The following is a 27,663-nucleotide window of genomic DNA, read 5'->3' as shown; positions in this document are numbered from 1 at the left end:
CTAGCAGGAAGTATGTTGAATCGGTTGAAAAAAAGACCGATGAGCCGAAGTCGGTTGTTGATTCGAATAAAAAAACATGCCTAGTCTATGAATTTGCAAATTCTGCATTTCGAGATTAAGCATCATTCATACGGTTGCCACGAACGTCAAGCAAGGGGTAAGTTATGAGTCTAAAACGGCCTAAAACCGATGTTTTCCATCAATGGGCCGGAGCGTATTTGTCGAGATCTTTGTGTTGGTTCAGGCTAGCTCAGCTAACCCTGCCTTGCGTGCCACGGTTTTTTGCATGCAGAGGCGAAATGTCACCTTAGGCAATCAATTCCACCAAATCGCTGTCTTATTGTATACAGAAGTTCTTGCAAATGTAGTATCTCGTACGTATGTGTTTTTGCTACTACATAGTGGGCTTTATTGCTTTTGCAGCTTCCGTTTTCCTCTTCTTTAGCATCGTGGGGGGTAGCTAGCTAGCTTGCTAAAGGCGAACTCGGCCGCATATCTTGCTACCAGGCCAGTTTTTTTCCGTCGCAAATCTAACTGGTCTAGCTTCGCTAGCCGTGAGTATCCTCGTTTGATAGGTGGCTGTACATTTTAGTATTAATGCATTGGAGTATGCATTCTTAAATATACCCGTAAAGGATAGAAACGTCATATTTTAATTACAGAATAAAAGTATTTTCACACTTGACCTAAGATAGCTTGCTAGCTAACAGTCCAATGTTTGCACAGCTAGCTAGTTGGCCAAAATGAAGCTAGCTCGCTAGCACATGCTATCCACTTTGAAAAAAATGCTTGCTAGAAAGCCATTTTCTGGTGAAAATGGATCCCTCTTTCACTATGGAGTGGACCGTAAGATATGTTAATGTATATGTTAGGAAGTTAGTGTTTGATTTGTTTGCCAACGATGAATTTTGTAAACAAAATTCCTGCGAATAATCCAGCCGCTCCTCCGGCCTTGACGTTGCCTAATTTGGGGAGGCGGCCGATGGAAAAGAAGACGGAATGTCGCGGGGATCGGCGGTAAAGATGCCCTGCTTTTGTCCTACAAAATGCTTAGTGAACTCGATGGAAAAAGACAAGCCAAGGTCAGGTAGCCTGTTTGATTTGCCGCATTCTTAGGTCTGCCATTTGTTTAGAAAATATACGTTTCCACCACGCGAATCTTTCTTGCACGTTTGGGAAATTGTTCAATTGTAGTGAAACAACTAATCTCGGTTCTTATTCAAAACAACGCATGTGTAAACAGTAAGCAACGGAGAGTTTACGGTTAAATAAATGGAATGGACATTTTTTTCACAATTATAATTCGGTCAGTTAATGTCATGTATTATTAGCAAATGCACCAATAGGAAATATTTCTTTTAGTTTTCCTCCTTCATACACAGTAACTGTTTGTTTACATAATCGGACTCGACGGGCTTCCAGCTCCTGGTAAAGGAATGCAAAAGTGAGAGTTTTTGATTGTCGGCTCGGATTCAGATTAGTTAGTTTATCATGTTGTTGAAAATGTGTGTCCTGTGTGGTCTCAGTCTGTCCGTATGGAAGTAGCCTATCTTATTTGCGTATAGTATCATGTTATCATATTGTTTTATACTAAGTCAACAATAAAATGCAAACAAAAAAAAATCTTAAAATGTCATTATTTTCTAGAATGATGAAACCCATATTAGAATAAAGCATATTCTGACACATACACTTTTGAAGATGGAATATCACAGCTAATTACCATTTACAATATAATTTCTAATTGCAAGAAGCATTAGAATCTCACAGGTTTGCATTTGTTTAGATTAACAGGTAATCTAGAGACCTCCACCTCTACAGCAGAAAATCTATTTCACACAAACTATTTAACACCTGAATGTATGGGGGGGGGGGGGGGGGGAGGGGTGTTCTTAGTCAAAAATGTCCCTCAAGTAAAAATATGTATCTTATTCGTTATGCCACCTTCCACCCTTACCTAATACCATTTCCCCCTGTTATCAAAGCCCCTCCCCCCTCCACACTCCTGGTTGTATCCATCAATCAAAAAATATCTCCCACACCTTTTTTGTCCTTACAATTTTTTTCTCTCTCCCTCAAAACTGGGTTTCCCTTATCATCTGCTCCAGTGTAAACAACAGCTGACACACGACTATAGCGGACATGCTTTTTTGTGACGTTAGACCCATCTGGCTGTTTGCTACCCAGATCTTGATTGACTTGATGAGACTAGAGCATCCAGATGGCCCGGCGCTGAGGCCCGAGGTTGGGGTGCTTCCCCTCAGGGCATAGGGCTCTGACTTCCACATGCTAGCTGCTAGACAAACCCACGTAGGGCTGAGTGTCGATTCTGTTGAGGTGTCAACACGTGACTGGAGGAACAAATACTGGTGTGTCAATACGCCTTGTTGGAGTGACCTGCTGTAATTTTATGTTTCTAGAATAACTGGTTCAATGTTTGGTATTCTAGAGTAGTCCAAATGACAAATGCCTAATCTTATGATTTATGTATTGTTTTTTATTTAAAGGATTTAATGCAATTGTACAATAATTCTATTTCAAACGTAGTTTAAGATTTTTTGTACAATGCTGATCATGTATGCACCCCCCCCACCCACCCCCACGCAATTATCACTACTACTGATTAGGCCAACTTTTAATTTTCATCTTGTGTAATATGTAGTAATTAAACAATGAACACACAATCCATAATTGTTCAATAAAGTGACTTTATTGAACAATTTGAACAATTAAGGATTGTGTGTTCATTGTTTAATTAATATTATATAATATTGATAATAATAAACAAGATTGCCAATGTTTTTGTTCGCAGTAGACATCCAGAGGCTGGTCTTTGTCCTCGGCCACCCCTGCCCTGCCCTGCCAGGGTGGTCTTTAACCGCTGTCGGTGAAGACTGATCTTGCAGAACTGGCATTAATAGCATTCCTACACAGGTATCCTACCACTGTTATGGTATTTTGCCTTGGAAGTGCCAGCACTAATTTAAGAATATCTCCTTCCTTAATAGAATTGTTGTTTAATCTAATACCACCTTTATGTTTCCACAGTTTTTCTCTGGTGGCTTGACTGTGTCCAAATCGTCATCTGCCCGTCCCTGAATAAGTGGCCTTGAAAGGTTTAAGGAGAAGACAATATCTACAGCTCTGGGAAGGAAATGGCTGCCATCACAGACAGCTGAGAGCTAAGCCTCATCTTTACTCTGCTCACCTTTGCTGTGTTCATTATCTTAAGGACCTGATTTCTCTTAATATATTTGAATCACCTTACTATGGCAATGCATGACATGAGCCGTGCCAAGGGTTTCCCCTGCAAAGAGTGTGACATGGTTTGCCCCAGTACCCCCAGTCTTCTAGAGCACATGAAGGCACATTACCAGCAAGAAGAGAACGGAAGGTTTGAGTGTGAGCAATGCGGCAGAATCTACAAACACGCCGGCAGCTTAGCCAATCATAAGAAATCTCACGAAGTGGGATCATTCCAGTGTCCAGTCTGTACCAGGACTCTGCCCAACGCTGTTGCCCTTAAGAATCACCTGCGTATCCACACGTTGTCCCCTAGCGCTCAGGCTGAGGAGGAGAACGAGGAGGTGGTCGAAGATGGGGGCCACGATGAGAGGGACTATGGTCTCGCCCAGGACTTGTCCGATGGGTTTGGCCGCAGCCATTTGAATAACAGTGGCATGGGCCACGGCGTCATGCAAAGCCACGATCCCGACGATCACAATAAACAGAAGTCTCCTGGATCTGACGACGCCTGGGATCGTCCCTTCAAATGTGACCAGTGCGACCGAACATATCGTCACCACGGCAGCCTGGTGAACCACAAGAAGTGTCACCAGCAAGGGACGTTCAAGTGCTCCGTCTGTTTCAAGCAGTTCAACAACCTGGCGGCTTTAAATGGCCACGAGCGCACCCACTCCAAATTCAAGCCTCCAGGAGCTTCGATGGTCAACACGTTGCATGATTCTGATCAACGTCCACCGGCTCCTCAGAACGACGACGCGTCTTCCTGCTTTTGCCATTTGTGCCAGGTCGCTTTGCCCAACAAGAGTGACTTCCAGGAGCATATCCTTCTGCACAACGCAGCTTCCTCTTCATTGGGGCTTTCCCGTAGTTTCCCTGGGATAATGCCACACAACCTTAGCTCTGTCCGCTCCCCGACATACACGCCAGCACTTGGCGACCCTCTGCCACTTCCTCCTCTGCCTGACAAACGTGGCCCTTACGATCCCATGCTCGGACCGCCCGTAAACAACCCCATCTATACCTGTGCTTACTGCGGTGCCGGTCATCCAGATCTGGATAGTCTGAAAGTCCACTACCTGACCCATGACCCCCACCCAGGTTCGCATGGCCAGGAGGGCTCGTCTATTCTCAACACAGATGGGCTGGGCTCAGGCTCTCAGCCCTCAGTATCGTCACCCTCTGGCAGTGGAAGAGTGCAGCAGAATTCGCCAGATGATGGCGAACGACGGTTCAAGTGTCACGAATGTGGGAAGAGCTACCGCCACGCCGGAAGTTTAGTCAACCACAAGCGGTCCCACCAGACAGGTCATTATCAGTGTACCATCTGTTGCAAGCAGTACCCACACCTGGCAGCTTTGCACAGTCACCTTCGCAGTCATAAGGGCAGACCATCCAACCAGCCCATCAGCAACGACAGCAGCGACTGGCTCTCTTCAGAACCCTTGACGCTTGATTCCCAGCAGAGCTATGCGCAGGAGGGAAGTGGCGCCACCACTCCAATCTCCCTTCCCGGCAACCTTGGGGATGCAGCACACTTCGTCCCAGATGGAGGCCACAGCAGTGGCCTTGATTCGTTGGAGTTTCATGACCGATTTGATGGTTCCCTGGCTCAAAGCAACTCTGGGCATCGTCAGGCAGACAGACATATGTGCGCCGACTGTGGAGAAATGTATGGAGACATCTCCGGCATCAAGTCCCACATGTGCCCCCAACGCCGCCAGCAGCAGGGGGGGATGTCCAACGGCTTTATGGGGAACATGAACTACCACAGCCCTGGTGGCACTTCCCTCCCTTCTGGGGGAGCTGGGAACCTGAAAGAAGGCAGTGGGCAGCGCCGTGCCCAGGACCAGATGCAATACGGAGGGTCTCAAACCCACAGCAACTCCCAGGGAGGCGGGAAGAGGATGAACGATAAGGACGAGGATGACGACGGGGAGGTTTACCAGTGCTCGGTGTGCGGGAACCACTACGCCAGTCTCAGAGCACTGAGGAGCCATTTACGCAGCCATGCAAACAATCCTACAGGAGCGGGGCCATCCAACCTCTCTCCCAACGAGCAGGACTGGAGGATGATCTGCAGCACCTGCGGCCAGAGTTTTGCCAGGAAGCAGGATCTGCTGAACCATCAATTGGTTCATGGACCACAAAGACCTGATGGGCAAGCACAAGGCATGGGGGGAAACTCGACCAACACCAATGGCAAAATGGATGGTCGCAACCACATCTGTGTTGACTGCGGCATGTTCTTTGCCGATCGCCACCACCTGATCACCCACCTGTGTCCTGGCAAGAACAGGGGAGGAGCTCTGAGCAAGGAAGGCTTGAATGGAGCGAAAGGGATGACTGGTGGAGCTGGTGTTAGCGGGGGAGTTGGCGCGGGTGGAAGTCGTGATACGGGAGACCGCCAGGCCATGCCCGTTTCTGGAGAGCGACCTCACCGTTGTGACCAGTGTGGAAGAGGCTACAGGCACCCATGTTCCCTGCTCAACCACAAGAAATCCCACAAGACTGGAGTCTTTAGGTGCCTTGTTTGCCAGAAACGCTACTACAACCTGCTAGCCCTGAAGAACCACCAGAGAACTCACTTTGACTTGAAAAGGTAAAGTTTTCCTTTGAGATTATGAACAAATGTGTTGCAATCAATTATTTTAAGGAATGATCCCACAAAATCCAAAGTACAATAGAAGGCTCTTGCCAGGCTTTAGTTATGAGAATGCAATGTCATTAGAATCAAATCAAGCTCTCTTTAAATGTGTCTTGTTTCATGTTTAAAGGCGATTAATGAACATGAAGAAAACCTTGGAACTGTTTCGTATTTTCCAATGATGCATCTTCTGCTCCACAGGCACAAGTGTGAGGAGTGCGGCAAGGCGTTCAAGATCCAGAAGCAGCTTATCAACCACCTTCGCCTCCACGAGGAACACCGAGCCAAGGCGCAGGTGCGCGATCAGAGGATCCAGGGCGTAGCCCCCAACGGATCCCGCTTCCAGCAGGCCGGGCCCTCTCAGCTCCAGTCCATGAGAGGAGAGTCCTCCAAAAGCCAGAACCCCAGAGCATAGGGAGGAGGAGTCAAGTACCCAGCGAGGGATTCAAGAACGTAGGCCAGCAGGGATTCAAGAAACCGTTACTTCCTCGGTGCTCAGAACATCGACCCGTCAGAGGGCGGAAGACGCCCGTTTGCCATGTGACGAGTGCGGACGGACCTATCGGCATGCTGGCAGTCTGGCCAATCACAAGAACCTCCACAAGATCGGAGAGTACCACTGCAACGTCTGCAACTCGACCTATCCCAACCGCCTGGCCATGAAGAACCACCTGCGTCTTCACTTCGCCCTCAAGAAGCACACCTGCCAGGAGTGCGGCAAAGGATTCCGCACCCAGAAGCAGCTGAGCACCCACACCACCGCGCAGCTCTGCAAGGGCGGCGAAGGAACCAGCACTCAGATGGACTACGAATGCGATGGCTGCTGTGAAGGCTTTACTACTGCAGAAGAGCTGGCGGCCCACGACTGTCCCGCCCACCAGCTTCCCTCCTCCTCTGCCTCCCTCAACAGCTCCAGCCTCAGCATGGAGGGAGTGGACCTGGGCCCGGACGAGCGCCCCTACAGCTGTGACCTCTGCGGTTGCTCCTACAAACACGCCAGCAGTCTGCTCAACCACAAGCACACCCACAAGACGGGAGACTTCCGGTGCAACTTCTGCGACAAGCCGTACTCCAACTACATGGCGCTGCGGAATCACATGCGCATCCACACGCAGAAGAAGAGACACATCTGCCACACCTGCGGGAAAGCTTTCCGGCTGGCCAGATTCCTCCGCAACCACCAGAAAGTCCACGAGGAGGGTCACACCCGCTTCGGCTGCCCCAGCTGCGGGAAGAGCTTCCAGGGGAGGTCTGGTCTGGCCAGGCACCGCTGCGGGGACAACCAGGTAGGCAAGGAGGGCAGGAGGAAGGCCGCTGCAATCACGGGAGAAGAGTGCCGGTACACGTGAGTTCTCGTCTGTTGTTCGTGATTCTTGAAGTTGAAAATAGTGAAGATCATAGGTTTCTACGTGTCTATTACAGGTATATGATCTCCAATCCGGCTTCCTCGGGACCATACGCGTGCCGGAATTCGGATTTTTCTGAAGTTTGGACAAATTGATTAGTGGAGAGACCAGATAAGTCAACCCCGTTTGCTTTCAGTTAGCTAATATGCATTCGTTTCCTAGGTTTCCTAGAATCAGAAATGGAATTCGATATTTTTTTTTTGTTTTATTTTTTTCCTCTCCAAAGATTGCTATTAACTTGATATAAAGCTGATGTAGTATACCAAGTTAAAGTTATGATTTGTGTGTTCCTTTGTACTTGTTTTGATTGTAGTGCTCCTTTGTTTGTTATTCATGGTGTATTACGTAGGTACAATTTTTAAACTGGCTATTTTGAATTGTAATTGTATATTTGATCAGAAGGCCAATGGGTCTTTGTCAAGTGAAGTTACAGAAGACGGTTACAAATGGCTGGTGACAGCTGAGATGTATTGGTATATTGCTCCCATGAGCCCCAAAGGCTTTTGTCTTAATGCTGGTACTCTCAAATGACTTAGGTAGAAGTAGAATATTCTTAGTAGGTATTTGGGGTTGGCTGCACTGCACGTTCTTGTGTTATGATAAGACCATTTTATCTATTAAATGTTTTTTTTTTTTTTTTTGCATAGTTTTATTAATTTAAGGAACCACAGTTCTACAAGTAACCCGGTTTCATTAGCTTGTGACAGTGTGTATTGGGGTAGGTTTCTGTTTGTGCAGTGCAGAGAGCCACAAATACCTCCTAAGCCTCAATATGAGGCCCACACTGTCGACAACAGTCCATAGCTTCTCCCCTATTACCCACCCATGTTCCCCCTACATGATTTGCCTCAGTAGTAGTACTTCTTATAGTTAATGGTAAACCACTTATAGTCATCTCCAAAGCTTAAAGCCGGATTCAAGATCATATACCTGTACGTATGCTTAGGTTATTGTATGAAAATACAGAATGACCATTTAAAAGTTTGTTTTTTCACTAATGGGGAAAAAAAAGTGGTAACCAGCTAATTAGATGAACTTGGTTAGTTAGTAGTGGAATACTTAAAGACCAAAGAATCGTTGCTAATAGCCATTTTTTCTTTCCTTGCGTCTCTTCACAGATGTGATCAGTGCGGCCGCTCCTACCGTCATGCCAGCTCCCTCCTCAACCACAAGAACACCCACACCGTCGGCATTTATCACTGCGCCGTGTGCCTCAAAACCTACTCCAATCTCCTGGCCCTCAAAAACCACCGGCGCATCCACTCCGAGACGCGCCGTCATCGCTGCCCCGACTGCGGCAAGGCCTTCCGCGTCTCCTCTCAGCTCCAGAACCACCGCCGGGTTCACCTGAAGCAGCGAGAGCTCACCTGTGGACCTTGCCAGCGCAGCTTCCCCACTCAGGCCAGCTTTAGACTCCATCTGGAGATCAGTCACGGCCAGGCCCCAGTCCCCAGGACCTCCCACCACACCCAGGCCAGGGCCGGGGGCTCCTCAGATCTCGGCTGGGGGTCTGGTCTGGACCTCACCCTGATGCAGGCCCAGGGACTGGACCCCAACGGCCTGCCGAAGCTGAACTCCCCGTCCTCCCAGGGCCGCAGCCGTGGGGTGACGGTGAACAAGTCTCACGTTTGCGACCAGTGCGGCCGTGCCTACCGCCACGCCAGCTCCCTCCTCAACCACAAGAACAGTCACAAGACCGGTGCCTACTTCTGTAACTCCTGCCAGAAGGAGTTCCACAACCTGATGGCCCTCAAGAACCACAGACGGATCCACACCGAACCCAAACGTTATCAGTGCCCAGACTGTGGAAAGTCCTTCCGCGTGTCCACCCAGCTCATCTGCCATCGCCGCATCCACACCAAGGAGAAGCCCTTCTCCTGCCAGCAGTGCGACAAGCGTTTCTCCAGCAAGTCTAACCTCCGCCACCACCAGAAGGTGCACTGGAGCAGCTCATCAGCGCCCCCTACCATGACCATGGGCGCTGCCAGCTTCCTGGGTATGCCCACAGGCCCCTTTCTATAAGTTTGGGTAGGGGGAGGGGCACGGGGAGGGGCTAGTGGGAGGAACAATCAAATGCCAAGGTTTCTGGAGGTGCCAAAACACTCTTCCCACTCTCCTCTTCATTCTCTTCCATCTTCCCACTGGTCTGAAAGTGTCAGGTCTCCTACTCTAATTCTCTAGAGCAGGTTAGTGGTTTAGACACACACAGGTCCTGCATGCAACCCCTGACTCAAGGAGAGAGAGGACACGAAGTGGACTACAGATCGCAGCTCTGGTTAGGAAAGCCCCCTGTTAATCCATCCACACCACAATATGGCTGCCCGAGCTCTCCGACACGTAACAGCCGTGTCCAGGGGACTCCCCGCACCAGGACTACGGCTCACTCGCTCTTATTGTTAGACTCCCACATTAGATCCTGTCGATACCTCTTTCATACATATACTTCTGTTTTCCCTTTTCCCATGTTGTATACACACTAGATGACTGTAAACTCCTGTTTTTGTCCACTTTAAATACCGGTTTCAAAGAGTTCACAGCAAAAGATAAGACCATTCTGATGTCATTGTAGTAATGAGAATCTTATGAAGTCTATCCAAGGGGCTTATTTGACCAATATTTAGTTGTTTTTATCTCCATTCTGATATCTTCTTGACCAACACCCAATTCCCACCACATCCCATCCCATGTGTGATGATGATGAGGATGAGGATGATGATGATTCTTGGATGAAGCCTTTGCTTGCGGCCTTTATCTTGTTGTACTAAAGATGTTGACTAGTAACAAGTTCATTTCAAGTCTCTGTAGAAGTGGGCAATACGTCGGATAAGATATTTGAGATGTTATTTGACGATGTACATATTGAGGTTTTAAAAAGTGAATGTGGTGGTTGGAGAGAACCACATTTCTATAATTTAGAACGTTCCTGAGGGGGTTCTGCTCTCTTGTGAGGTTCTAATTGTTTTTTAACTTGTGTGTTTCTTGCAGCACGAAGATGAGCTTCAAACCTTATTATTCTACAGATGACAGCCTTGCTCGTACATGGCTGTTTTCTTTGTGACATCACATTTGTGTATTCCTCCCATATTTCAAACTGTTTTCTGGGCACCATGTATTTTCAACTTCGCGCAAATAGCTAACGTGTATAGAGGGTAGGCAGTGGTGACGGAAAAAAATAAATTCACGAACATTTAAAACAAAACAAAAAAAGAATAGCAAAGAAAATGTATATTGTTAGGCCTGTGGCGGCATTTGTTTTTTTCCCTGTATCGTAATCGTACTTCTGACTGTATTATTTACAGTACAACTTTTATAAAAAAAAAACAACAAAAAAACCCCAGATCATTGTAGTATGCATTTATTTATATTAACACTTGTATTGGAAAACGCTAGTCTTAGGATGTCTGAGTTTAGGAGCTGTGTTGTAACTGCCCCCTTCCTGATGCTCTGTCCCGACTCACCCTCATGTATGTATCATTGACATGGAGCCAAGCAAGATGGACTCCAAAGAACACTTGTTACAGTGACTGTAGTCCTCATTTTAAGTCTCAATTTGTTATGCTTTTAAAAAGATGTTTCTGTCCCTTGTCCAATAAAACAAGGAACTGTTCTAATGTGTGTTTTGATTGCAGTACGAAGATTAAGGAACTATTACTGAGATGTTTTTTGCCTTTTACAAGTGATATTGTGACCGTCTCCTCATCGTCAAGACTGGACTCTCCTGTTTCACAAAAAACTCACATTCAAAGGGATACTTTTGTGAAATGTCAGTGCATTCAGTCATCATTATTTTAAGTTTTTTGGTTTTTTTTGTTACACCTTTATTGTAACCCTTGTATTTATTAGTATTTTTCTTTATTTAATTGCGTTTGACTATTGGAAGCTTTGTGAACACATTCTTTGGGGCACTGGTGCTAGTGAGTGAAATCTAAAGTGACAGTGAAGTGATTTAGGAGTCATGTGATTTAACTAGACCACAAGACAAATGTATATTCTATTTCAACCCTTGCATTTTCACCACAATTGGTTATTAATGTCACCTCCAAACTGAATTTCGGTTAGTCTAGAAAGGTTTGGTTTGAACAAGTATAACCCTTCATCTTAAGTTCTAACTATTTGTTTCCATGCATATATATATATATGTAATGCTTACTATACACTTTTATAAACTATGTTTTGATAATTAATTTCTTAACAAAACCTGCCTAATGCTGAGTACTGAAAATAAATAGCTGGAAAAAGAGTGAAGTACGTTGTGAATCGATCGTCCTTTAAGCGCCACACACATACGTAGCTCACCTTTTTATATCCGTATGTTTGTTTCATGCGAGTGTTCAGTCAGTCTGGGTTGTGCTGTACTGGGAAAGGCTGAAGGATGAGGCAGAAACATGTTGGCGGAAGTATTGACCAGTTCAAGGGCTTTGAAAGGCTTAAGAGGACCAATGGGATTGCGTTGAGATTCAATTTCATTTGGGAGAATGACCAAATTGGTTGTCCGGCTGTGGAAGAATGGGTTTTTATTCCGAATTTAGAGGCATTTGGAATAGTCAACAGGTTTGAGTATTTTTTTCAATCCGACCGCAGGAGATCAGACTGTAATGCTTTGATCTAGTGACAGCGCACAGTTTGGGGGTTTTGTGGCCATTTCCGTTATCGGGGGTTGGAGGTCGTCATGGAATAGCTCAGAAACGCTCAGTTTTCAATCTAAACAGACATCCGAGAGGAGATTAGGTCGTGCCACACTTGGAATCATAAAATTAAAATTGGGATGTTTGCTCGCATTTTAGGTCTGGCCCATAAGCGCCGGTTTAAAGCAGATAAACACATATTTGGTCAAACTTGAGTCTAAATTCTAACACACCCTCTTTTGTACAATGGCCTATGCTCTTCATGTCATATTGTGTTGTAGTCATGTGCATTTCACCTTTCATATTTGCATGTAAGCAATAAAGTTTGTGCTTGACAAAGATCCAGGAGTGTTGATGTTATGAAATGTGTCCATTTAGTTAAATCTTCCTGTGACAGGCTACATGATCAACCTTTAGTCTTGGTGATAAAAACAATCTTCGTGTTTCTTGTGTAGTTGGTGACAGCAGGAACGTTTAGCCTGTATCCTGGTGATTTACCTCTTAAACAGCACAACGCTCTGCTTTGATTGGACGAGAAAAGACTATCTTACATCTAGCCAATTGGAAGGCAGGATGGTGTTCCCTCAGATGAAAGGTGTTTGGAAAATATTACACGGTTGTGACTGTAGCCGGCATTACAACTTGACGCTTCATGACTCCAGAAATAAACATGTTATTAGTCTTCATGACAGACTACTTCCAAAATTTTAGCTTACTATTATCAGCCTCAAATGGCTTCTGTTGATCAATGATTTTGAAATCAATAACTTGCTTGTGCCCTTTGTGAGAAAAATACAGTGTAGCTTCTTCATGTATGAAACTCTGGCATTGTTTGGATTTTTAACTGTAAACCTTCCTTAGTGAAATCACTGATCTGATTTGACCCGACTGCCAACAGATTAGACCAGAGATTAGATACATGATAGGAAGTAGGGTGCGTATGTCGCAGAAGTGAATTCTGAGTCCAGGATGAGACTTTTCTGTATCTGAGATATGTGTCAATCTGTCTGTGATGGTTTTAAGACCTTCATCTTTTCCGTTTTTCAGATGTGTCACCAGTCGGGACGGTAAACAAGTCTTACGTGTGCGACCAGTGCGGCCGTGCCTACCGCCACGCCAGCTCCCTCCTCAACCACAAGAACAGTCACAAGACCGGTGCCTACTTCTGTAACTCCTGCCAGAAGGAGTTCCACAACCTGATGGCCCTTAAGAACCACAGACGGATCCACACCGAACCCAAACGTTATCAGTGCCCAGACTGTGGCAAGGCCTTCCGCGTGTCCACCCAGCTCATCTGCCATCGCCGCATCCACACCAAGGAGAAGCCCTTCTCCTGCCAGCAGTGTGGTAGGAGCTTCTCCAGCAGGTCTAACCTCCGCCACCACCAGAAGGTGCACTGGAGCAGCGCGTCCACAGCCAGGCCCTCCTCCACCTTCCTGCCCATCCCCTCTCGACCCTTCCTCTGAGGCCGGGCAGGGGGGCACCGGGGCGTGAGACGGCAGGAGGGGCCACAGGATCGCGGAACCACCTGCAGCCGTCTCTCCCACTCCCCCACCCCCTCCCCCTCCACTTCTCTCGGTACAAAAACGAACGACAGCATTGTGACGTTGGAGTTGTCTCGCGGGTTTTTGGTGGTCCCCAAGGTGGATGGAGGGTAGGTGGGTGGGAACACTAATAGCACGGGACCACCCTCCATTGTCCAATTGTAACTCTGCTGGGATATTTATGGTGAACAGTGGAGGGGTCGGGTAATTACGTTATTGTATATAGAATTCTTCCAAGATGTGAGAGGCTCTCTGGTGTTCGGACTGCTTTGTAAGATTGTTAAATGCAGCATAAATAGGAGCTACACACCTTATTCTACAGAAGACGGGCAGCCTTGCTCTTAAACGGATAGTTCTCTAAATGTCCAAATATTTGGTAGTCTACTTTTATATATGTGGAAAAGCAGGTCTCTAAACATACATCTGGCCCTTTTCAGCCAGAGATAGTAAGTGGTGGACAGGAAATGTAGGGGTGGGATAGCGGGGAGGACATGCAGAAATGGCCCAAGCCAGAATCAAACCCTGGCCCCTGCGATAGGCCTTCGGCTCATCGTACAAGCTCTACCCATTGAGCCACTGGGGCTTCCTGGCTTTGTATTAATATGTATTATGTACATGTCTATTTGGGCTACTAACCAACTGTAATTGGTGTTGTTTAAGATTTTTGTTATTGTGATGGATTAGTAGACAAGTGGTTTTGTATTCTTAGAAGCACAGATGTACACTCATGGTCACTCCAAAGCGAATAGCATACCAGCAACGTGGGTCTCTGAGAAACCTTTGGTTAGTAAACTGTCCGTTTACCGGATGAACTCTTATTGACAGCACATTTAAACACTTCCATATTTAGTTCTTTGAGGACACTTATTTTTTAAATTTTTCTAACTAACTCGACCATTTACAAATTTACAAAGTGATATTGAAAGTCAACATCCTGTAAATATTAAGCTGGTACTGCAACTAGTTTCATTTACTATAATTATATAAATAGCGAATATATATATATTCATAACACTTGTAATAGGAAATAGAAAGCATACGTTTCTGTGATGCCTGGACTTTGGGTGCTGTCTTTCAAGTGTCCCTTTCCTGAAACGTTTTGCTAGATGTCCTGCAGAAGCCTTGGAGCGGAGGTCTCCAGCACTGTTCCTGCAGAGATACCCTCCCACAGGTTTTCACTCCAACCCTAATCTAGCACACCTGGTTCAAATAATCAGCTTCTTAACCCGTTTAAATCGGGTTAGTTACAACTGGGTTTGGAGCGAAATCCCACAGGAAGGCAGCTCTGCAGAGACAAGATTAGAAACCCCTACCTTCGAGTCTACATTTTAGGCTTGCCTATTAATTTGATGGGACAAAGACATCAGCTATAGGAGGCTAACCGATGTAACACACTACCATGGCTTGGAACTATCCAACCAAAGTGCCTACGGGATTCATGCGAAAGGTTTGTGACGTGTCTCTGACACGGAGTCACGGATGAAGGACTCTGTGAAAACCCTGTTTGCAGCGGCTGTCACGCGGCGGCTGTAACATAGCGACTGTAACACAGCGACTGTACCATAGCGACTGTAACACAGCGACTGTACCATAGCGACTGTAACGTGGGATCCCCTCATGCTTTGGAGTGAGACCCCGCACCTCTCTTGAACAGTGTTGACGGGATGTGGATCGGGTAGAGAGAGAACGAGACCGGCACAAACATAGCTTCAGAGTGAACGTTGACTATGTGTTTCTGCAGGCTGCCTGCTGACAGACCCAAGGGGATCCAGAAGGTGGAAGAATATTTTAAGGACAAACCTCCTGGAGACGAGGGCTCCTCTAACTGGGTCGAGTTGGCCGAGGAACATCCAGTCTTGTGGTTAGACTTCCACTGCGGCCCACACTGTGCTTTCCCCACCTTTTGGCCTCCCAAGGACCACAGCCCAAGTGCCACGGGACACCTGAAGATCTGGAGGACCGCATGTCCCAGCATGCTGTGCGGTCGACTGTAAAGGTGACTGGGTTTGCGAGCTTGGTGTCGGCCTCGACTGTTCATGGGCGCTGTGGCTGAGAGGGCGTCCCGATCTCCAGACCAGCTGTTGCTGTGTTGTGTTGTGGGGACTGGAGCCTCCATATTAACCAGCTAAGGAGCTGGCTGAAGTGTTGGAGGTTAATTCTGGAAACTGTACAGGCTGTTTTAAGAAGCATATGAAAAAGGAAGCTTTAGAATGAGCAGTGAGATTCCTCTGCTTACGACAGAATGACGCTTTGAAATGTATTTAAAGTACAGTGCTAGTTCTCCTGATAGGATGTGGACACGATGAGGCTCATGCGGTTTCTTCCTTTATATGAATCTTGATCATAATAGACTCTTACGACTATGCTCAAAATGGAAACGCTTTAGTATTAGTGATTACCGATTTAGTAGCTGTTGAAGAAACAAATTAGGGGAATATTGTTGGTGCGTTCTGTGTGAATTAAAATCCTCAAACATGTTTATTGTTAACCTTTTCTGTGTGGGTGGGTGGAGATAGATTTAGGTGGTTGTTTTAGGTGGAAAAGCAGATGTCCCCATATATCCTTATTTAATGGTCTTTTGAGTAACTTGCTATTGCATCCATATTCCCCCCAACTCGTCTTGCTTGTTTTAATGTGCTCACTTTACAATGTTTCACACCAAAAGCTCCACGGATCTCTTAAGTAAACTCCATGTGTATGTTATGTTTTCCCCCAGTTCTCAGTCGGGATCTGTGTAACGTTTGATCCACTTCCACTGCAACTTCACTTGGTCTTTGTTTGCAAATAAACATGTTTCCACACACAATGCTTTGTATTTATAGCTGGTGTATTCCCTCCAGACGGCCTTCACACACGAGTACGTTAGAGCTAACTGAGTCCTTCTGATGAAGGTGGAAGACCAGGTTGATTGCAGGAGATTACCGTAGCAACCAGTTGGTGACCTCACTAACATGATGATGTCACAGTGTAAAACAAAACGTGTTAATAGTACAGTTGAATCACCTTCACCCAGAGAGAGAGAGAAAGAGAAAGAGAAGAGAGAGAGAAGAGGAGAGAGAAGGAGAGGAGAGAGAAGCGGGAAGAGGGAAAGAGAGGAGGCAACAGCAATAAAGACAAACCACTAAGAAATTACACTGAACAATCCTTTTCTTTATTCATTTTTTGTTATCATTTCAATATGTCTGTCGGGGTTTTTTTTGTTGTTTTTATTTTAAATTAAAATTTGACACACTTATAAAAGACAGCATCTGCATAGAGTTGTCATCTTAAAGATCCATGGAGAAAAGGGGAGAGAGCGAGAGGAGGGGAGAGGAGATGGGGAGGGGGAAGGGAAATACTGGCACATCACACTAACTAAACAGAACAGCAAACAGCAGTACGAGAGAGGGAGAGAGAGGGACAGATAGTTTTTTACATTACGGTACGCACACATACACACACACAAAAAAAACGGGACACAAGTTGCATTTCCAGTCAAAGTTGTAGCTAACGAACGATCCAACTGTCCCCTTTTTTATTTTCAATCTCTCTCTCTCTGTCCTTTTTTTAAAACTCAGACAACCCCCTCTAGCTGACAAACGTAACAAGATGGAGGTCGTTTTCACCTGGCTGTATCGCTGTCCCTGTCACAGTCATTAACTTCTATATTCACTTTGACTGTGGCTAGAATCTGCCACCATTAGCGAGTGGTGGTTGAGGTCTGATATGATATCGTCTCACTTCTGCATTTTAAAGAAAGCCCTTTTTCTTTGTATTGCACATATAGGTGGGTTTCCTCTAATCAGCCACAGCCTAGCCTTGGAGGATGGTAACACAATACAGAAGGTCTGTCGTCTAATGTTTGGGACGATCCTTTCCCGGTCAAAGAGAAGGTGGGTAACAAAATAAATGGCGTCTTTTGACCACAGACATTATCCACCTCCTGTGCTCCCACACGGAGACTACGACACTTGGTAAGATGTTAATACTTACAAATAGAGGTATACTTGAACTGTCATGAGAAATAATTAAAGACAAGCATACTTAGGAGAGGTGAACAATCCTACATCAGCCCCTATATCCTTTGATCACCTTGAATAGATCCGAATAGATAAACAGGCAATCATAGGCATTCCTCCCCTATGCCTTCTCTTAATCTATAGGTGGAGGAATTGCCATATTGCTTATTCATGATCCGTCTATTCGCATCTACTGGAGAAGCTGGAAGCTTGGAGACCAAGGGAAAAGAGGCTGAGTCCCAACTGACGAAACGTCCAATCGGGCGAGTCTACGTCCCACACTGGCCACTTGATGGTAAGAGTCCCGCCCTTAAGGACGGGGCTGGTTTGTGACTAAAGATGGTCTACCGTGTGGAAACAGAGAGGAGGGCTGTTCCAGGTCTGGTCTGGGGTTGTCTAATATGTGTAGACACAGAGAGAGAGCTAGTGTTCAGGGTCGGGCCTTTGCGCTGCACACTGACGGAGGCGAGCGAGAAGGAGCGGTTAGCGGGTACTGTGTCTGTCTAGAGATGGAGGGAAGCACTTTTCATCAGAGGAACCTCTGAACCGAATAAAACTGGTGTAGAAGGTTTAGACTGGCACACAGTTGGTCACGCAATCCTATTCTGTCTACTGCCCAAACACTCCATATAACACGTATGAACTGAAAGGATATGGATGGACAGAACATCAGTCTGAAAGGGGGACGTGGGGAAAAGGACAGAGATCGAACCACTACACAACTTTGACAGGAACAAGTATCTCAGTAGATTTATACATGGACATGCAAGTCATTTTTTCTCTCTTTGAAGTATTTACAATAATTACATGACACAAAGATCCAGTTCAGTTTGACAAAATTGCGAGCATTCGATATTCAATATTAGTACTATTATTATGTTAACATAACTTCATTATTTCATTAAATCATTGCTATTATAATGACTCCCGTTCTGAATGTTTGATTCCTTTGCCATTCTGTCTCCCCTCAGGTTGCAAGGTTACTTTTCATTATAATAATATATTTGTTATCTATTCACTTTTAATTCATCTTAATATTGTAACCGACTCGATGAAGGTCACCTCTGAATTCTCTCTTCACGGCACCTGCCCTCCCCCGCCCGGCCCCCCGCCCCATTAGAACACTGATAAAAGCAATACTGTGGTGAAACTAGGAAAGGGTGCATCCAAATGCTAACATGAAGCTAAATAAAAATAAAATGTTTGATTGTGGCTATTAACAGCGGCACTATTATGAGCCACACAAACAAACGAGACAAGGGTCTGGCATGTTGTGGTTGTTGTTATTGTAATCGTTTTTAATCAAAGGTAAACCTCTTCTGTGAGAACAGTTTGAAGATTGACGTGAGAAGGTCGCAATGAAGACAGATCTACTGCTATCCAAGACACATCAATCAGAAAATGGTCTGGAATCTTCTATTCATACCAAAGCAGGCGTTGGGACGCCTGCCTGGTCGAGATCAACACTAACATCAGAAACGTTGTGGAGTGCAGTCATAGACAGCTACTGGGATGACATCAGTTCACAGTCAAGTTCAAACTCTGTCCAGAAGACGTTAATCCCACCATCTGACTAGGCTGTCTCCTGACACTAGCTTGATGGTTTCAGAGCCTTACAGACACGTTTATGCAGCTGTCGCCTGTGCGACCATCACAGTCCTTCTACCCACAACCACAGGGTGCTTTCTCAATGCGGGGGTCAGGACACCGCTGACGTCACCTCCACACCTCAAAACGTCCCACGCTTTCTGAACAGAGAGAGGAGGAAAGCGTGATGACACCGCTGACGTCACCTCCACACCTCAAAACGTCCCACGCTTTCTCAATGCGGGGGTCAGGACACCGCTGACGTCACCTCCACACCTCAAAACGTCCCACGCTTTCTCAATGCGGGGGTCAGGACACCGCTGACGTCACCTCCACACCTCAAAACGTCCCACGCTTTCTGAACAGAGAGGAGGAGGGGCCCACGCTTCGGGCTCGTCCCGGCCGATTCCCTCTCTGTTCACGAGGGCGGGCGTTTCGGGGAGAGACACGACTTCTGGTGTGGATCGATAAGTAGCCAGATGAACAGAGAGATAGTTGAACATGGCCGTCGTCTCTGCCTTCCCCTCAGGTATGGCAGCAGAGAGAAAGCAGAGCAACCGAGTGTGGAATCGGTGGCCAGTAAGCGGGAACTACAGGGTGCGTCAACTTCTACGTTTGAATCTGCATCGTTAAACCAGTTGACATGGCGATACGAATATGACACATGAAAATGTATAACAAATAAATAAAATAAATAATAACGGCTCCATAGGACGCAATTCTCTTTTCACTATTCCTACCACAAACTAAAACTACTTCCTAGATAGAGATGACTTTAAAAGGACAACATGTAAAGTCTATTCAATAAGTACTATTGGTTGACAGACCGACATGCATTAGGTTGGGTGGGGGGCAGAGACTTGGATAACATAATAACTTTGATACAACTAAAGTACTGTGATACCATTTCTCCCTTTGTGCTCTGGGCTGACTCTGTGAACACACGGGGCAAAATGCTTTGGTTTGAATTTAATTCAACAAATATAAATAAGTATTCTTCTTTTGTTCTGGTAATCTACATCGAACTGAAACCCAATGGCTATGACCCATGGACCTGCTGTCACAAAACAGCCCTCAGCTTTGTCGTGTGTGTGGAGTGTGATGCCACACACACACACACACACACGCCCGCGTCGGCTGCAGGCGTGCACACCCACGCACACATACTGTACACAGACAAACGCTCATGCTCACAGACACACGGACACACGGTACGTACGCACCAATCTTTACCAGGGTGGGAGGGGCATGCGAACGGCGGCCCGGGAGCTCACAAGTTGCAGTCGCGGCTTTAAAGACGATAAGAAAGTTTCCTCACAAGGACAGACGCACGTCGACCATAGAAGCACAACAAGCAGAGTGGTGGGGGGGGGTGGGGGTGGGGGGGGGCTTTGGAATGTCCGAAAATGACTAGCGGTGGTCTGGAGCGTGGGTGGGGGGGGAGGAGGGACATGTTGCACCAAACCTAAACAGCACCCAGAGGTCACCAGGGGGTTACCGGACACTCTCACAAGATATGGAGCCTCTGGATGAACCACACTAACTCTGGTGTATGTGAAGAGACATCAGGAACGGCAGCTACCTATATAACACCCTTGACCCTTGACCCCTTACACAGGATAATAGAAATAACCCATCGATAACTAAAACAGTGAAGGTGATAAGACAGTGTTTTCTTCAGAGTGTAAAGTGCGCACATGATCGAGAGCGGAAATCACCATGCAAACTCACAAAGCCGAAAGTTGCATGCCTTTCAGAATAAGGGGTCCCTAGCCATATTCCTTTTAAAAGAACGAACAAAAAAACTACAACGACATCAATATAACCCCATTATAACTGTACATGTAAGTGGTTGGACACACTAAATACACCAAAGCTTTTCAATAAACATGCTGGCCAGTGCAGGAATGACTTGAGAGACCACAGCCTCCTGCCGTCTGTGGGTGCTGGGGATGATATCTGTGAAGTATACCACTGTTTCTCCATCTGCAGCCCTACACCCTGACCATCTCCCCCTGCGCCCTGACCATCTCCCCCTGCGCCGGCACAACCACAGGGGTCTTGACTAAAGAGGGTAATCGCGAGCGCAGAATGGGATTGACAAATGTATATATATTGGGTCTTGTGTTTCTGGTAGAAAACAGTGACATGGGTTAGTCCTGGGCTGTTGCGGTTGCTTAACGGGCTCAATAGAACGTAATACCGTCCGTCTGGTCAGGACAAGCAGGGTTTGACGTCTCAGTTTCACAATTAGCCAGTGAGCCCCCCCCACCGGCCCGATTTATTGACAATATTTTCATTAGTTACCTTCGTTTTAGGGCCAAAGTGAAAGTTTTGGACCTCTTCGTCCAAATCAGATCATGTTACTCAGAATGGACGACAGGCGTCCTGCTAGGTACAGACTTCCTAGCTCGTTGTTATTTTCTTTGCGAGGAGTGATTCTGTTAAAATGCTGAGGATTTGTCTTCATTAACTTAATGCGTTTCACTAACTACATGAATCTGCCTTTGGTTTTTAACCGAACAACGTCAACTTTTGGCAAAAGCAAATCTCATAAACGTGATACAGTGACTAATTGTAAAACTGATAGCTGGTGCTTCACTTTGATTCTACAATATACATCTACATACTACATACTGTTGTCCTTACAATTATTTTGCATACAGGCAAAGGATAATCTACAAGAAAACACACATGATCTTGCTGTGGCTAGCATAGTCTGTCTGAGTTTTAGAAATGAACAAATAACCCCATACACTGAAATCCCATAAAGTTCCTTTAAATAGAAGCTAACAGGAAACTATAATTAGGTAACTTTGTGTAGGTTAGATTGTCTAATCAAACCAAATAAATACGCCAGCAATACAGTTATTGCTTCGAAGTCTACTGAGTGCAAGGTAGATGTGGATTACAGTCTGGGGTTTAGACAGACAGAACTGCATCTCTGTACAAGACACACCAAGACTCTCCTGTACGGTGGCCCAGAAAAGTCAGAAAACCTCAGCTCACCGTGCCTGAGACCACCCACAGCCAGGAAGGGAGGAGGAGGAGGAGGAGGGGGGGGGGGGTTGCTTTCTGAACTCTCTATTCCCCTTGCTCACGATTACATCTGTTGCTTTTACAGCGCTGGCATCAACAGAAGCATGGAGACCTCAGTATCATGTTGCCGTGTTCTACTACATGTTAGAGTCTACAGCAGGACAACACACGCGTCACATGTGTTCTTGGCATGATGTCATTAAATGTGCAATCACAGAGCACAGCTCTCACTCAAACCGAGCGATCTTCAGCAGGCTACACATCTGGAGATTACCACCCACCTTCAGGAAAACTGGATGACCTAAATACTGATAATACATAATGATGACAATTAATGTTGTACGAATGATCTGTCTATCTGTGTGGAACTGGATTATACCTGTACAGTTGGAAAACCACACCTCCCCAGATTAGCATCGCTGTTCTACTCACAGAACCCACCAGGATTATTGAATCTTATTTTTAAATGACAGGAAAGCAACAGCAAAATGCAAACTGCATCCATAAACGTCCATAAAGTAAATATGAGGCCAGACTAGTAGTCACGGACAGTTCACACACGAACACGACCACAGGAGAACGAACCACTTCCAAATAAAGACATGAGACTCTACAACCAGGGCTAGCCAGCAGGTCAAATTTTGAGATTACGTTACTCTTTTTTTTGTTTGTTTTCATTTCTTCTTTACTTTTTAATGTGTTCTTCATTTTAGAAACATCTGAAGTACAGGCGTGACAGCTAACATCTCTCTCTCCCGCTCCCTCTCTCTCTCTCTCTCCCTCTCTCTCTCTCTCTCTCTCTCTCTCTCTCTCTCTCTCTCTCTCTCTCTCTCTCTCTCTCACTCACTCTCTCTCTCTCTCTCTCTCTCTCTCTCACTCACTCTCTCTCTCTCTCTCTCTCTCTCTCTCTCTCTCCCTCTCTCCCTCTCTCTCTCCCTCTCTCTCCCTCTCTCTCCCTCTCTCTCCCTCTCTGAACTCCATCTTTCCGATCCATGGGGAGGAGTCCAGCTGGTCTGCTTCCCTTGTCTAAACTGCATAGTTCGACCATGGATCTCTCCCCAGTCCTTCAGTTTAACCCCAAACCCCTATCCCTTGCCTGTGTGTCTGAATTAGGTTTCGGCCGTGGACCAGATTAAGCTGATGGACAAGTGGGTCCCTTATCTAATCACAGGCCTGTAACCCTCCCTTCAAACAGTTCCATGGGTGTGGGCTGGGTTTTTGTCATATTATTTGAAATCAAGACACATGCTAATTAATGCCTATCCGCAAAGTTGATCCTCAAGTCGACTAATTTGACAGGTTGATTCGAGTGTTGCAACTACAAGAGCTCCCTTGAGATACTGTTAAACCAAAACCCAAGTCAGCCTCCCAATGAAAGGTGATTGTTGTACCTAAGAAATAAGCTCCACCCATGTACCCTACTCCCCTCTACAGTTTTTGTGCATTTTGCTCTAAAACTAGCTTTGCTGGAACACACACAATTTAGCAGTCAACCGCACTGTCCAGGAGACCCCTCGAAAAGAAAGAAACGTCAAAAAAATAAGAAAAAATAAAATATTTTCACATCATAATTCTTTACAGGTAGCTAACCCATGTGCTGCTTCCTATGTTCAATACATTTACATGTACATTGTAAATATTAGGTTTATTTTGTACCCTCTTTTTGTATACGTTATGTATTTTAGTCAGCTATAATGTAATGTCGGTTTTGTTCTGTTTTTTTTTGTCTTTGTGTTTTCAACCCCCACCCGCCCCTATGACGTTATCCTTATCTCGTGTTACATCGTTTTCTCTCCGTGTTGTTTTTCTCTCTGCTGGCTGTCGGTCATTGTCGTGGCGATGGCGTTCTCTAGAAGCCGAGCGTTCCTCCGATGGTGGACGCCAGGACCACCCCCAGGATCACGCAACAGATGATGATCATGATCTTCTTCTGCAGGGGGGGGGGGGGGGGGGGGGGGGGGTTTAGGAGAGGTGTTAGACTGTGTGTGTGTGTGTGTTTGGGGGGTGGGGTGGTTGAGTGTGTGTGTGAGAATGTGTGTGTGGGGGAGGGTGTGTCTATAAACATGTGCATGTGTGTGAGTGTGTGTGAGAGAAAGAGAGAGTGTATATGTGTGTGTGTGTATTCATGAGCGTGTGTGTATGTGTGTGTGTGTGTACGTACTGCATGTGTGTGTCTGTGCGTGCGTGCGTTACCTTGCGAGCCTGGCTCTGGTATTTGACAGCCTTCTTGGTGTCAGACACAGCCCGTTCCACGTAGTCCACTGAGTGCTCCACATTGTACTCGATTCTGTCAATCATCTCTCCCTGTCAGCAACACACAGAGTCAGCAACATCACTCGACACAGGACAGGCAGCCCAACAGACAACTGCTGACCACAGCTTTTTAGCTCCCTCACTCCCAATCTAAGTGATTCAGTCATGTGTTATTACTTATAGTATTGACCTGCCTAGCTGCTTACACTTCCTTTCTCTTGCCATTCATCAGAATGGATGTGCGGACATAGTAAGGAAATGGACACAAAACAGCCATATTTCTGACCGAAAGAGAGAGGGAGAGAGCGAGAGCGAGAGAGAGAGGGAGAAAGAGAGAGAGAGCGAGAGAGAGAGGGAGAGAGAGAGAGAAGACATTCAAACCCAGGCCAAAGCCTACATGGTTCACTTGTCCAGGGAGATACCGGGGCGCGCCAACAAACAATATATTTATTTTCTTGGAAGGTATTTTGAGTGACAGGGTTAGGGTTAGGTTAGGGAAATTGTGTACCTGTTTTGTTTTCTGTCCCAATCTAACCTTAGAACCAAGCCCCTGTTCACTGCAGCCTCCTTCTGACTTGTTATACCCAGATCCTCACTGTGATCTTACACATGGAGCACCAGCCTGCACTTCCTGTGTTCTGGCAGAGTGAGCATGTAGCTGGGCCCTGGCCGGGGGGTTCCAGAGTGATGGGTGGGGAGGGAGGGAGGGGGTAGGGAGGGAGGGAGGGAGGCAGGGAGGGAGGCAGGGAGGCAGGGAGACAGGGAGGCAGGGAGGGGGGAGGGAGGGAGGCAGGGAGGGGGGAGGGAGGCAGGGAGGCAGGGAGGGGGGAGGGAGGGAGGCAGGGAGGCAGGGAGGGGGGAGGGAGGGAGGCAGGGAGGCAGGGAGGGGGGAGGGAGGGAGGCAGGGAGGGAGGGCAGTGGGCGGGGCTGACAGCCTCTCACCTGGCTCTCCACCAGCATGGCCATGTCTACAAACATGTCGTGCAGCTCCCGGATGCTGTTCTCCAGCTTGATGATCTCAGTGTGTCGTGTCTCGATCTCGTTCAGGGCCTGCTTGGTCATCTGGGAATCCATCTTAATCTGGAAGGCCAGGAGAAAGGGAGAGAGTGATAGAGAGAGAGAGAGGGAGGGAGAGAGAGGGAGAGAGAAAGAGGGAGAGAGAAAGAGGGAGAGAGAGGAAAAGGGAGAGGGAGAGGGGGGGAGAGAGAGAGAGAGAGAGGGAGAGAAAGCAAGAGGGAGAGAGAGGAAAAGGGAGAGAGGGAGAGAAAGAGAGAGAGAGAAAGAGAGAGAGAGAGGAAAACGAGTGCAATCAGAAGTGAGGGGGTGGCAGAGAGTGCACTGAGCTGAATCTATTTCCTCAGTGGCAGTCGATTATAAAGTCTGTAAAAATAGCAATCGACATGTATTAACCTCTATGAAAATCACTATGAAAATCACCATGCAGACTCAAAAAGACGAAAGCTGCATGCCTATGAGAATAAGGGCTCTCTAAATGTCCCATTCATAGGCACTGCCACAATATATTTATATGATGCAATATTCTTATTCATATTGTATATTTCCCATTCCTACACTCTGTAAACTTTTTTTCTTTGCTTCTATGCCTCTGTTATTTTGCTTGTACTTTATCTTTATATATATTTTTTATTCGGATTAGATTTGACGCTGCTGTGTAGATTTTGCTTGCCAGGCCACAGGACTGTCACTGTCCTGCTGTTCGATGCATGTGACAAATAATCCACTTTGGCTTTAAAAAACGACATTGAACCTTTTCAAATAACACGCCAGCGCAAGTCTAGTACTGTTACATTTAGTCATTTAGCAGACGCTCTTATCCAGAGCGACTTACAGTAAGTACAGGGACATTCTCCCCGAGGCAAGTAGGGTGAAGTGCCTTGCCCAAGGACACAACGTCATTTTGCACGTCATTTTCGAACCGGCAACCTTCTGATTATTAGCTCGATTCCCTAACCGCTCAGCCACCCTGTTCAAGGGCATGCACAAATCCAGCAACAGAACTCTCGCCTATGCAGCTAGCTAGCCTGGCAGTTATGTTCATCTGTGTGCATGCCCTACGGCAGGGCCTCAGCCAATCAGAGCAGGGCTCAGGTGAGGCGGCTCTTACATCATCAGTGAAGATGGCGAGCTTGCCACTTTCCAGCATGTCCTCCAGCTCCTCGTTGGTGGTCGTTCTCCCAGCTGCAGGAGCGCGCGCGCACACACACACACACACACACACACGCAGACACACACACACACACACGCAGACACACACACACACACACGCAAGCACACACACACACACAAACACAGAAAACAGTTACAGCTGAGTGATGAAATGTCCACAACTTCCCTCACTGCTCTGTATGATGTGCTTTTAAAGGTTTAATTATTTAAATCAACATCCTCATTTTAGCACCACTCAAAAGAACAAGGGCTCATTTAAATAAACAGTTTGTTTCTGAACATTCCGTTATTTAGCAGACGCTCTTATCCAGAACAACAGCAGGCATCACTTAAGGCCCATTCACTTTATTTCTACATTACTTCAATCTATCAATAGGATGTTCACCAGACTGCAGCTGATATACATTAAGTATATCATATTGATAAACAGGTTCTGCATCAGAGATGGTGCTGTGTCCATGTTGAAAATGGTGTGTATTGTCTGGGGGGGGGGGGGGGGGGGGGGGGGCAGTATTTCAGTAATGCAAGACTAAAATAATCACTGTCTCCTATCAAGGTCAGTGTTACTGGGCCTGAAAATATCTGCACGTCTGCAGAAACCGAACAACACTGTTTCCAGTGTTCAGTATCAGTGTACACTAGTATTATCATGGACTATCTAGTCCTTTTGTTACTGTGTGTTAGGAGGGTTTGTATTTGTGTGTTGGTAGAGCGTGTGTGTGTGTTGGCAGGGTGTGTGTGTTAATGGGGGTGCGTGTGTTGGGAGGGTGTGTGTGTTGGTAGGGTGTGTGTGTGTTGCTGGGTGTGTGTGTGTGTTGGCAGGGTGTGTGTGTGTGTGTTGCTGGGTGTGTGTGAGTGTAAGGACAGGGTGTGTTACTGGGTGTGTTACTCACTGATCTCCAGCTGCCTCTGGATGCGGTCCTTGCAGCGGTCTCTGTACTTGGACTGCGTGGTGTTATACTCAGTCATCACCTCCACAAACTTACGTGACAGCGTAGAGTGCTACGGCACACACACACAGAGAGAGAGAGTAGGGAGGTTAATACACACCCAGATCCACACAACATGCCTGGGGAGGCAGATTTGCTGACACCGCCGTTCCGTAGAACAGATCGGTGGCAGATGAGATCAATG

General features: G+C 46.5%; 2 protein-coding genes across 2 annotated transcripts in view; one reads left to right on the top strand and one right to left on the bottom strand.

Annotated features, from left to right (window-relative positions):
- Positions 1-10: 10 nt before the first annotated feature.
- On the top strand, positions 11-13,473 carry si:dkey-89b17.4 (zinc finger protein 91). Its single transcript, XM_067231716.1, is given in 7 exon segments — positions 11-157; positions 2,813-2,934; positions 3,049-5,845; positions 6,092-6,428; positions 6,430-7,235; positions 8,415-9,292; positions 12,969-13,473. Coding segments are annotated over 5 exon segments (5,016 nt in total). The 5' UTR covers positions 11-157; positions 2,813-2,934; positions 3,049-3,269; the 3' UTR covers positions 13,388-13,473.
- Positions 13,474-23,691: 10,218 nt separating this feature from the next.
- Positions 23,692-27,663, bottom strand: part of LOC136939313 (syntaxin-1B-like) — a 33,842-nt gene continuing 29,870 nt past the window's right edge. Inside the window, 5 exon segments of the mRNA XM_067232058.1 lie at positions 23,692-24,019; positions 24,283-24,393; positions 25,285-25,422; positions 26,468-26,541; positions 27,423-27,531. Coding sequence (XP_067088159.1) covers positions 23,939-24,019; positions 24,283-24,393; positions 25,285-25,422; positions 26,468-26,541; positions 27,423-27,531 — 513 coding nt within the window. The 3' untranslated portion in view covers positions 23,692-23,938.

The sequence above is a fragment of the Osmerus mordax genome, chromosome 3 (genome assembly GCF_038355195.1).
Source record: "Osmerus mordax isolate fOsmMor3 chromosome 3, fOsmMor3.pri, whole genome shotgun sequence".
NCBI classification, from domain to species: Eukaryota; Metazoa; Chordata; class Actinopteri; order Osmeriformes; family Osmeridae; genus Osmerus; species Osmerus mordax.
Note: the sequence above shows the minus strand (reverse complement) of the source record. Positions and strands in the feature narration are given on the sequence as shown.